This window comes from Panthera onca, chromosome D1 (genome assembly GCF_046562875.1).
Source record: "Panthera onca isolate mPanOnc1 chromosome D1, mPanOnc1 haplotype 2, whole genome shotgun sequence".
Lineage (NCBI taxonomy): Eukaryota > Metazoa > Chordata > Mammalia > Carnivora > Felidae > Panthera > Panthera onca.
The window spans coordinates 94,749,372-94,761,629 of NC_138348.1; the positions used below are offsets into that span (position 1 = coordinate 94,749,372).

At 50.6% G+C, this 12,258-nt stretch overlaps 1 protein-coding gene across 8 annotated transcripts in view; it reads right to left on the minus strand.

The window, feature by feature from the left end:
• GRAMD1B (GRAM domain containing 1B) overlaps positions 1 to 12,258 on the minus strand; it is a 241,680-nt gene that overhangs the window by 167,045 nt on the left and 62,377 nt on the right. Inside the window, exon 1 of one of the 8 annotated variants that reach the window (XM_078432873.2) lies at positions 1,705 to 2,605. The exons of 1 other annotated variant lie outside the window; for it this stretch is intronic. In XM_078432873.2, the coding sequence (XP_078288999.1) occupies positions 1,705 to 2,078 (374 nt within the window). In that variant the 5' untranslated portion in view covers positions 2,079 to 2,605. Of the gene's footprint in view, positions 1 to 1,704; positions 2,969 to 12,258 lie in introns of those variants that run through there. 6 more of the 8 variants (XM_078432875.2, XM_078432876.2, XM_078432878.2 and 3 more) reach the window with 6 other exon arrangements.

The following is a 12,258-nucleotide window of genomic DNA, read 5'->3' on the forward strand; positions in this document are numbered from 1 at the left end:
CACCTGGGCGTCTCAGTTGGTTGAGTGTCCAACTTCGGCTCAGATCATGATCTCGAGGTTCTTGAGTTCAAACCTCGCGTCAGGCTCTGTGCTGACAACTCAAGAGCCTGGAGCCTGCTTCAGATTCTGTGCCTCCCCCCCGCCCCTCCCCTTCTTGCACTCTGTCTCTCAATCTCTCTCTAAAATATAGATTACAAAAAAAAAAAAAAAGAACAACAGATTCTTCCAAATGAGCCAGCCCGGTGCCCCCACCCTGCTTCCTTTGCCTTTGTCCATACTGTTCCCCTTTCCTGATCTCATGCCCCTGACCTCGTACTTTCCATAACAGTTTGAGACTCTCCCTTCCATAAATCTTTGTCTTCCAATGGTTCCATCTCAACAGGAGAGAAGTGCCTAGGTCTTAATTGCTGATGCAAGTTTCCACCCATCCTCCTTCTCAAAGTCCACATCCCCTCTTTCTACTCAGCCCTTCCTCCCCCTTCCAGGGCCCCATCAACATCAGTTGGTACCAGACTGAGCTCAGAACATTCAATAAATCCTTACTGAGGTGAATGAAATTGACTAAGCCAGGAGGAGAAGTCCTGGGGAAGGTGGCCAATTCTTCAGCTGCCCCACTCAAGGGCACAAACAGGGCACTTGGGGCTCTCAAAGCCGCCAGCTCTTGATTTCGGCTTAGGTCACGATCTCACCATCTCACCGTCGGTGGGATCGAGCCCCACTTCTGGCTCTGTGCTGAAAGCATCTGTGCTTGGGATTCTCTCCTTCTCTGCGCCTCCCCTGCTCATGCTACCTCTCTCTCAAAATAAAACACTATAAAAGAGAGAGAGACAGGGCCCTAGAGTCTAAACGTGAGTAGAGTCCATGGTATCAATGAGCCAGTGAGGACATGCTCCCCTCGCACATGCTCCACCAGGCAATGGCCTGGGCTCCAACACACCTCCTAGCCAAGGCTGTATCCAGCAGCCCTATGGTCTTCCACACCCAGTGCTAGAAAAGGGGAACCTGTCCCACTACTGGGATGCCACACTAACCCAGGCAAGAAGTAGCTAGCACAAGCCAGAGTGCTGGAGAGCAGCTCGAGACCCCTGAAGACTGTCTGCAGTGGGAAATTGTATCTCACTCAACAGGAATCCGCCTGCTCGTCCTCTACCCTTGTGGGCCAGGCCACGCAAAGCTGGTGTGGCCAAAATAAAGTAATAAAAATGGAAATGGAGTTCAGAAACACAGGAGTAAGTGGAGGCACCACTTAACCTCTCTCACCTTCTGCTACATCCATGTGTGAAACGGGAATAAGAGTAGGACCTAACTCAGAGTTTTTGTGAGGATTCAGCTTGGCGATACACGGTGCTTACCATAACGACCTGCATGCACATGGTAAGGGCTCAACAGATGTTGGCTGCCACGGGTTTTATTCATTTTGCTATGCGGATGGAATGAGATGGAACGCGGCTGGAAGCCCCAAGGAGATGTAGGACACAGGAGAAAAGTCGCAGGCCCCCAGCCCCGGCTGGGGGTGGGGGGCGACACGCGTGGAAGCCGAAGGACCACCAGCCCCCCGAGAGGGGCGCAGCAGTGCCCGGGCCCACTCTGGCGAGTCCCCCCCACCCATCCCCCCACGCGCCTCCGCGAGGCTTCGACCCCGGACGCCCCGGGGAAGGGGAGGAGGGGAGAGGGCGGCAGGCAGGGGGAGCCGCAGGGACGTACCTGCTTTCACTGCACTCCTTCCGCTCCCTCACCCTGAGCCACTTGCGGAGGAGGAAGCGCTTTCGGCGCGGGGAAGCGCTGGGTGTGGAGCAGTTGGACCACGGGGTGTCCTCGTCGCTGGAGGGCGTGATCTCGATGGACGGCAGCTGCAGGAACTCCTTGCCGGGGGCCAAGACGCCGGGCAGGTCCCGGGCCAGCCCGGCCTCCAGGCTCTGCTCCTGCACGTTCTTCATGCGGCGCATCTTGAAGCGCCGGCGGCGGAGCGTGGGGGTCGACGAGCTGGACCAGAGCGGGCTGCCCTCGGGCGCGCCCTGCGGCTCGGGCACCTGCAGGGCGGGCGGCTGCAGGTTCTCCAGCATGTTGGCCGCCGGCATGGGGGCCCGCGGCGTCCGCGCTCGCTCGGCGCCCTCCGCCAGCCGCCTCGCCGCCCGCCCCCGGCCGCGGCGCGCTCGGCCGGCTCTCGGGTGGGAAAGGCTCGCCGCTCGAGCCGCGCGGAGGGCAAGTTCCTCTCCCGGAGCGCCGCGAGGCAGGCGCGCGGCCGCCGGGGCCGAACTTTCCCGTGCGCGCTCCCCCGGCCGTCGGCGCCGGCCCGCCCCGTCCGCCCTCCGCCGCCACCCGGCCGCCCTCCTGGGGCTCCCGCGGCGCGCCCGCTTGTTTTTCTTCCGCGCTCTCCCCGGCCTGCTTGCGTCTTCGCCTTAGCGGGACTCGGCGGCGCGGGGCCCCAGGGGGGCGGCTCGGCAAACTCTCAGCGGCTCGCGATCGGCCGACCGGGCTGGGGAGCCGGCGTGGCGCTGCAGGGAGGCGGAGAGCAGGAGGGAGAAGGGGAGAGAGGGGGAGAGAGAGAGAGAGAGAGGAAGCGAGACACTAGATAAAAACAAAAAAGGAGGAGGGGGGGCGAGGGGGGACTAGGAGGGAGGGGAGGGGAGGGGAGGTCATTTCTGTCCAGAAAGGGCATGCACAGCCAGCGACGGCTAGGGTAACTGTACCCGGAATCCCTTGGGGAGGGACTCTACCTCCGAGTAAAGGCTGCTCCAATCAGCCTAATGCAACAGGATCACAAACCAAACTTTCTCAAAGCAATGATTGGCCGGGCAACTCTCATCAGTCTAACGCCCAGCTTTTTCTTTGGGGGAAGGGCGGGGAGGGGAAAAGGGGAACGGAGGAATCCGGGAATTCAGTCCTCACTCTCCAAGGCCACCCAAGACATAGGGTTGAGGGAAAAGGAGGGCGCTTTTCCGCTGGATGTCTTCTAAAAAAAGTGCTTTCTTTGAATTATTTGGGGGTGCAGGTAGGTGCACAGGAAAGCTGGGTGACAAAGGGTGACAGCAAGGTTCCCAGAGGCTGCTTCCAAAACGACAAGCTGAGAAGAGAGAACATTTCTCCTGTGGAGTAAGCTGAGGACAGCAGACACGACATACCAAAGAAGCACAGACAATAGGATGTGAGAGACATAGGACACACAGGACCAGTAAGGAAGAGGGACTGATCCCTCTAGATCTTGAGCGACCCTGTCCATACCATAGCCCCACCCCTAAAAATCAAGTTAGAGGGGGGTGAGCACCCAGAAGGCAAAGCATTCAGCAAGGCCCCTGGGAGTTGCGTTCCTGGAGGACGTTTCAGTTCTGCTTCAACCTGCAAGGGGCATGGACTGGGTCACAAAAAGTCTAGGATATCCCCAGGTCATGGAACCTAAGAAAGTGAATCAGCCCTGATAGTGTCTGAAGATACGCTGACCCATTCACTCCCTAGACCCGGGTACCTACAGCCCTAAGACACTGGCCCTAAAGCTGATCCACTTTATTGGGGCACTCAGTAAACCAGCCCAGCTTCAACAACAGAGGCTTGTATGGTCCATTCTCCCTTCCAGCCCAGCACATATGCCTCTCCACTATTGGCCTCTCTGCAAAGTAGAGACAGTAGCTTTCAAATAGACCAAAAGGAGCACAGACGAATGCACCGTTAAATCCACAAAGCGATTCACCTATTCTTCTCCGCCCCTGTCTATGAGTCCAAGATCCAGTGAGGAGCGGACACCCAGCTTCCCTACCAGGGTGAAGGTCTCGGGAACATTGCATGAGTGTCCCAAAGCTGAGGCAAAATCACATTCCCAAAGACTACAAGAACTCACCGCAAGAAAACACACCCCTGCAGTTCAGTAAGACACCAAGCATGGTCTGACAACTGGCCACAGGTCCATGATGCCCGGGAATGACCCATGGACGGGAGCTCACGGCATCCAGACACCGCACCAGCTCCAAGAGGCCAGGAAACTGAGGGAAGTAAGTTTTCCCCCGGGCCAAAAAGCCAAGGCCAGGCCCACCTGTAAATGATGACTCCCCGGAACATCAGCTCGTCTTATTTCGGACTCCCCACATCCGGTCACTGGCTCACTCAAAGGTGGTTTGGTAGCACTCTATTTTAACTCCCGGAAGTGGCATAGAAAGGAGAAACCCCCTCCCTCAGGTGTCAAGCCTGGCAAGGAACAAACACTTCCTCTGGCTCCAGGATTGCTGAGGAGTCTGGACAGCAACTTCAAACTTGGGGATCCGGAGTTCAGCCAAGGCGCCAGAGTTGCTCACTGCCTTGGACTTCCTCCAAGGACAAGTGCTTTGCAGGGGATCTGATAACTTCCCACTGCAAGGAACCTGCTTGTTGAGGGGCCTGCTGAAGTAAGAGACTGGGGTCTCAGGGAGGGAAGAAGGTAGAACACCACCCCTCACTTGGAAGCCAAACAAAACAAAACAAGGAAGCAAACAAAAACAGGAGGAATGGGGCTAAAGGATTTGATGGGTACCTGGCGGGGAGAGAGACTCACAAGGGGAGCAGGCTCCTTGCAGTTTATCAGGAGCATTCTAAATTTAAATGGATGCCTCTTAAAAGGCATTAAAGTCACCAAGCTCCCTCTTCCCACACACTGCAGCCACTTTTCCCACCCACGATAGATTCTGGGCCTAAAATCTAAAATCCTAGGAGATCTGATTTAAGCCTGGGCACAGCAGTGGTTGAGAACGATCATTTACATTTGTCACCTGGCCTGAGAGAAAACCTCCTTCAAACTAAAACTGAAATGGTTGCCCTTGGCTCAGAAGCAGATACCCTGAGTCCCTCGAGTCCCTAGCCCTGTCCTTGCTTATCTCCACCGGTAGTCCCTTCCCCACTTCTTTCCTTGAAGTCATAACCTTGTCATCCACTAAAACCCTGTTCAAAACACATCCTCCGCCCCCCCCCCCCCGTAACCCCGCCCCTCGCCCTCTGTTTCTGTTTACTTTTTCCTATGGCCCTATTGAGTAAGATGATAAATAGGGAACTGCTTTGAGAAACAAAATCTCCTTCAAAGGCAAGCCATCATTACTGTTAAGACTACTGGCATGTTGAGGGAAGAACCAAGTGTCTCCGCCCTTTGAGTCTCTTCAGCATCCTGTGTCTTTTGTCGTATAGTAACCCTCACACTTTTGTAAAGGACTTTCATGCGTAATATTTGATCTTCCCAGCGACCTAGGAGCGAGCTAGAACTTTATTCAAGGTCACAGATAAGTAACAATAACAACAATCAAAGAGAAAGCCAGAACTTGGACCCAGGTCTTCTCAAGCCCATTAGAGGCCACCGGAATCTCACCAACTGCATCAACTCTGGCAAGCAGCTCTGTGTGGCACCAGAATTTTACCAGCCCTGATGTTAGCTGGGTATATCACGGAGCTCTATGCTGCACTTCAACTCCCTCAGGGCGTCAGGACCAGAGTTTCCACCCAGAGCTCCAGAACCTGAGCCCCTGCTCTCCTCTGCAGGCCTCCCCTCACCACCTCTCTCCCATATTTGGTTCTCAGCAGACTCTCTGGCACTCTGGCCTCCCAGACAGGTGCCGGCCAGAACAACCTGGCCTCCCTTCCCCCACCAGCAGCCAGGCCTCTGACTTTAAATGAAAGGAGCTCATATTACCAAGCAACTGTTGTTTATGTTCAGCTGCTCAGGCTCCCTTCTCCTGCAGCCACAGGACACCCAACAGCTGTCTATTACTTCTGGAGGCCCACTAACTATAGTCCGTTCTTCGGCCAAAACGTCAGGAGAGAACCTAAGCAAAAAATACTAGCTGTGAGGCTAGATTTCTCCTGGGTGCACATCCAAGTGAGTGTGGGGTAGAAGGGGCAGGCGCAGGGCACCCACAGACGCACCGTCCCGCCTGCCCCCCCGGGGATGCCAGGGATAGGCAACTCACAGGCGGGAGGCAGGAGCGTCCCCTCCAGTAATGCCACCACAAGCCAGACGGTCCCCATCCTCAAGGCTGGGAAGTGGAGTCTGTCTCCTACACAACATGAGAACAACCAAACCCAAGGGCTGGCCCACATCACAAGGGAAAGAAGCAAGAAGCAAGCAACAGGTATACGTGAAGTAGACCCTGTTAATACCAGAGAAGCTGGAAATCTGACAGAAATGTCAAGGATGCTGTGGTGCAGGGTTATTATCTATCTCCGAATACAAAGTGCGGGACAGCAGACCTTATTCTCCGGCTCTCCTTCTGTGGCTGAGCGAGAGGGAGTGAGGCTCTCAGTGCGGGAGATTCGGGCTGGATGATAAACATCTACTGAGAGTGAATCCAGTTAGGGACTGGAATGTATGAGCAAGGATAGAGAGAATGGCTTTCTCTGAACCTCGTTAAAGGTAACTGGAGCTTAGTTAGAGGCAGTGGCAGGAAAGAGAGGGTCCCCACCCCACCATCTGGATCTGTGAGCCCCCAGATTCTCTCTGTTTAAAAAAAAAAAAGCAGTTCAGGGACGCCTGGGTAGCTCAGTCGGTTAGCGTTGGATTTCAGCTCAGGTCATGATCTCAGGACTCGTGGGTTCGAGCCCCACGTCAGGCTCTGTGCTGACAGTTCGGAGCCTGGAGCCTGCTTCAGATCCTGTCTCCCTCTCCCTCTCTCTGCCCCTCCCCCGCGCACACGCAAGCATGTGTGCTCTCTCTCTCTCTCAAAAATAAACATTAAAAAAAATAAAAACATTATAATTATGCCTAAAACAAAGTCCATTTGAAGTGATGCATTTCTGAACCCAGACATTTTATTACTGAATACTAAACACCTCCCCAAAACCTACAAACAGCATTGCATGGTGAAATGTATCAGGGACTAATCGCTAGGGTGGTGATAGGACAAGGAGCCTGGAATGGGGAGACGGGAGCAAGAATTGGAAAGAACGGGCTTCAACCACTCCTGGTATATGGGTTCTGTTCCCTTCCCCAATCCCTACCTCATTTCCTCTGTGCAGAAGCTAGCTACTGGAGAAGTCAGAAGAAACCACACGGGATCTGTGTGGTCAGAGGAGGGCAGAGCGTGCGGGCTGAACACAATCTAAATAAAACCACAGTTGGCCAGCCACCACGTCCAGCATCTCCTTCTGCGGAAAAGGAAGAAAATGCCACGAGACTTGTATGGAGTCTCAGTTCCTGAGGACAGGGTGCTGGCGAGGCCTCTCAGCCATGAGGAATGCATAAGCTTGGCAGAGCGCTTCCGCTAGCCTTTGGCAGGGGCCAGGGTGAACAATGACGTCACCTCGGGAGGCCTCTCGCCAGATAAGCCTCCCCAGTTTAATTGCTCATCAAAAGGCTTAGGGGTCAAAGAAGAATGGTTTGCACAACGGTTGGCTGCCTGTGTTCTTGAAACTGGGATACCAAGGCACACACAGACATCATCTCTTGTCCTCTAAGGCTTTCAAGGGCGGTCTTTGCGCAAACCAAGGCCGGAAGAGACTTCCTGACATCACCCTGTCTCCTTGCTGTCCTTGCAGGTGGCATGCTCTGGGCCTTCCACCGCTTTCCTTGGAAGTGCCAAATGCGACTGGCAATATAACCTAATGATTAGGTGCACAGGCCCCAGGGATGCTATCTGAGCTTTAGGCCCCTTTCCACCATTTCACAGCTGTTTGCTTTGGGGGCACGTTATTTAATTTCTCCGTCTCGGCTTCCTCACCTGTAAAATCAAGGCAATTAATCCCATCTCTCTCCTGGGTTGTCTTGAACATCAAACAGAACAAGGCACTTAGAAAAGTGCTTGGCACATAGTAAGCAGTCTATAAATGTTAGCGCTTTTTATGCTGAATTAAGTCCCTTTATAACACCCTTGGTAGGAAGCATGACTATTCGTGCTTTCAACTCAGTTTAACTCTGTAAGTGTTTAAGCCAGAGAGCTGTGTGAGGTTCCTTACTAAATGCTAGGAATACAGCAAGACAAATAAGACACGGTTTGTGCACGGGGCACCCCGTAGAGCAAGGCAGAATAAATTAAGTGCAAAATATAAGTGCAAACAAAGTATGAGTCGAAAGATTGATAAATTTTAACTAGAAGGAAAAAGGTGATCTGGGCAGGCTCCGTGGAGGAATTGGTATTTAAGACAAAGTATGGGGGCCCCTGGGTGGCTCAGTCGGTTGGACGGCTGACTTCAGCTGAGGTCATGATCTCCCAGTCTGTGAGTTCGAGCCCCGCGTCGGGCTATGTGCTGACGGCTCAGAGCCTGGAGCCTGCTTCCGATTCTGTGTCTCCCTCCTTCTCTGCCCCTTCCCTGCTTGTTCTCTGTCTCTCTCACTCTCTCAAAAATAATAAACATTAAAAAAAATTTTTTAAAAGACAAAGTATGAATTTCAATAGAAAAGAAGAATGGGCCATTGTGGAATAAAGCAAAGGTTGTAGTAAAGGCACTGAGGAGTAAAAACTTATGAAGGGTTTTGAAAATAGGCAGAGATAAGTCGGGGCATACGGAAGGACATAAAGGAAAGGATAAATAACAATCAAAATGGTAAGTGTTCAAAGTTTAGATTTTATTCTTTTTTTTCTTCTTTTAAAGGTTTTTTTTGAATTGATTTATTTAAAAAAATTTTGTTTAATGTTTATTTTTGAGAGAGAGAGACAGAGTGTGAGCACGTGAGGGGCAGAGAGAGAGGGAAACACAGAATCTGAAGCAGGCTCCAGGCTCCAAGCTGTCAGCACAGAGCCCGACGCAGGGCTGGAACCCACGAACTGTGAGATCGTGACCTGGACGCTCAACCAACTGAGCCACTCAGGCACCCCTAAAACTAATTTATTTTTAATTTACATCCAAGTTAGTTAGCATATAGTGCAATAATGATTTCATGTAGATTTTATTCTTTAAACACAGGGATGCTATTCAAGTTTTTGGGGGGGCAGGGAGGGAGTGATTCTATCAATCTGTATTTGAGGAACATCGATTCTAGTGACTGCGAAATATGTACCGGAGGAGGGAAACATTGGATACACAGAGACCAATTTGGAGACTATTATTCTAAACATTCCATATTTTGGAATGTCAACAAAACGCACGGCAAACAGTTCGGGTAAAAGATGGAGAAGATCTGAAATAGGACAGGAGAAAAACATAGAATAAGAGGTGAGCAAGCAAGAAAAGCCCTATGAAGATCTATTCAGAGATGTAGATTGGAAGAAAACCAAGAATGAGGGATGATTCGGAAGTCAGGGAGGAAAGGAGCCAACATTTATTGAATGCCTACTGCAAGCCAGGCACTGGGCTAAGTGTTCACAAAATTCCATTTAACCCTCCCACCCACTCTGAGAAATAGATATCAAAACTCCATTTTAGGATGATAGGAGATTTTATTTTATTTTGAATATTTATTTATTTGTTTTCAAAGAAAATTAATTTTAAAAATATTTATCTACTTATTTTGAGAGACAGAGAGAGAGAGGACATGAGAGTGAGTTGGGGAGGGGTTTGAGCGATATGGAGAGAGAGAGAGAAATCCCAAGCAGGATCCACACTGTCAGCACAAAGCCCGATGTGGGGCTAGATCTCACCAACCATGAGATCATGACCTGAGCCGGAATCAAGAGTCTAAATGCTTAAACCGACCGAGCCACCCAGGTGCCCTGTGACCAGAGATGTTAAAAGGTGACTTACCCACGCTAGCAAGTGGTAGATGGGCACACATTTAAACTAGGGTTTGGCAGGGGTGCCTGGGTGGCTCAGTCAGTTGGGTGTCCTGTTAGTTTTGGCTCAGGTCGTGATCTCATGGTTTTGTGGGTTCCAGCCCCGCATCAGGCTCTGTGCTGGCAGCATGGAGCCTGCTTGGGATTCTCTCTCCCTCTGCCCCTCCCCCACTCTGTCTTTCTCTCTCTCTCTCTCTCTCTCTCAAATACATTTTTTTTTAATTAAAAAAATATATTTTTTAACTAGGGTCTTGGGGAGCCTGGGTGGCTCAATCAGTTAAGTGTCCGACTCCTGATTTCGGCTCAGGTCATGATCTCACCGTTCCGAGTTCAAGTCCTGCCTCTCTCTGTCTCAGAATAAATAAATAAAACTCAAAAATATGTAAACTAGGGTCTCTCTACTTTAAAACCCATGCTTTTTCAATTACATCACATTTCAGAAAGATAAACAATACCAAACACCATAATGAAGTCAGGCAGGAGGAAGACCGAGATAATTCCATTAGGTTTTGTAATTCGGTCATTGGTGGCCTTCAAGAGAATAACAGCAGTGGAGTGGCAAGAGAAGAAATGCTACTGATAGAAGTTCAAGAACAAAGGGAATAAATGGAGGCTGCAAGGTTATAACACTTATTCCAGAAATTAAGCAGTGAAAAGAGTGGGTGCCTTCTATTCATTTAAGTTTATTTATTTTGAGAGAGAGGGAGAGACAGTGCATGTGTGAGCAGGGGAGGAGCAGAGAGAGAGAAGGAAAGAAAGAGTCCCAAGCAGGCTCTGTGCTGTTAGCACAGAGCCCAACATGGGGCTCAGTCTCAGGAACCATGAAATCATGTGAGCTGAAATCAAGAGTCAGATGGTTAACCCCCTGAGCCACCCAGGCGCCCCAACGTCTAGTCATTTTTAAAATAGCCACTGGGGGGCGCCTGGATGGTTTGTCAGTGGAGTATCTGACTTCAGCTCAGGTCATGATCTCCCCATCCATGGATTTGAGCCCCGAGTGGGGTTCTGCACTGACAGCCAGGAGCCTGGGGCCTGCTTCGGATTCTGTGTCTTTCTCTCTCTCTGCCTCTCCCCAGCTCACGCTCTGTCTCTCTGTCTCTCTGTCTCTCTCTCTCTCTCTCTCTCAAAAATAGGTAAACGTTTAAAAAAAATTTAGCCATTGAGCATCTTCTGTGTTAAACACTCTTCAAGGACCTACAGCTGGATTGTGAAAAGTAGTGTGTGTGTGTGTGTGTGTGTGTGTGTGTGTGTGTGTGTGTGATAGAGAGAGAGAGAGAAAGAGAGAGAGAGAGAGAGAGAGGAGGGAAGGAGGGAAAGCAAGGGAGAGGGAGGAGAAAAGGGGTGGGAGGCATTTAGGTCATAGGGATAATGAGTTTTTTTTCCTTTTGTGTGTTTGTATTTTATCACTGGTAGAAGTTACATTTCAGAGGAACAAAACGTGCCTATATGATTATGCCACTTAAAATGGAGTTCTGCCTGGATCTGCTAAGAAAATTGAAGCTTGGTCCAGTATCTGGTAATCTAGCAAATCAATCAAAAAGTGTTTTTTATGCCCAGACTCTAAGCATACCATAATACTGGGTACTGTGATGGGTTTCTGAAAAGTTTCTGTGAAACTATTCATTTATTCCTAAAAATAATTTTTGAATGCCTATCAAAGGTGACCCTGGCCTCAGTTGCTTCAAACCTTGGGAGGGAAGGGAGAGCGGAAAACCAATCCAGGAACCACAATTTGGTAAGAAAATCCCCTTCAACAGAAGCCATGTGTCAAACGCAGCGTGGGCCCAGGGGAGAGAGATCTTGATCCAGAGAGAACTTCATGGAGGAGACAGTACCTAACCAAGGTTGAGGGTCAGCACAGGAGGTTTCCAGGCAGATGAAAGAGGTATGCTTCCAGACAGAGGGGCCACACATGGAAAGGCTGTGGGGTGTAAAAGAGAGCCCGGTACATTCTTGGAATTACAAAAGAACAGTCTGAATCATAATGTTCAGTTGACTGAGGAATGAGAACAAGAGACTAGATGTACTATAAATCTTCCCTCATTCACCTATTCAAACGTATCTACGGAGCACACTCCGTTCTAGGTACTGGAAAAGCAAGTCTGTGCCCTGAAGGAATTTACATCCTGGTGACCACAAAATTCTGGAATGATGGAACAGAGATTTTGAAGGTCTGATCCATCACGTTATCTCCACGGCTCATTCTGTTTTAATTTTTTTTTTTAACATTTACCTATTTTTTTTATTTTTTAAAAATGTTTTATTTATTCTTGAGAGAGAGAGACAGAGCATGAGCGGGGGAGGAGCAGAGCAAGAGAGGGACACAGAATCGGAAGCAGGCTCCAGGCTCTGAGCCGTCAGCACAGAGCCTGATGCTGGGCTCGAACTCACAGACCGCGAGATCATGACCTGAGCTGAAGTCAGACGCTCAACCGACTGAGCCACCCAGGCACCCCATTAACGTTTATTTATTATTGAGAGACAGAGAGAGACAGAGCGTGAGCAGGGGAGGGGCAGAGGGAGAGGGAGACACAGAATCTGAAGCAGGTTCCAGGCTCTGAGCTGTCAGCACAGAGCCCAACGCGGGGCTCAAACTCACAAACTT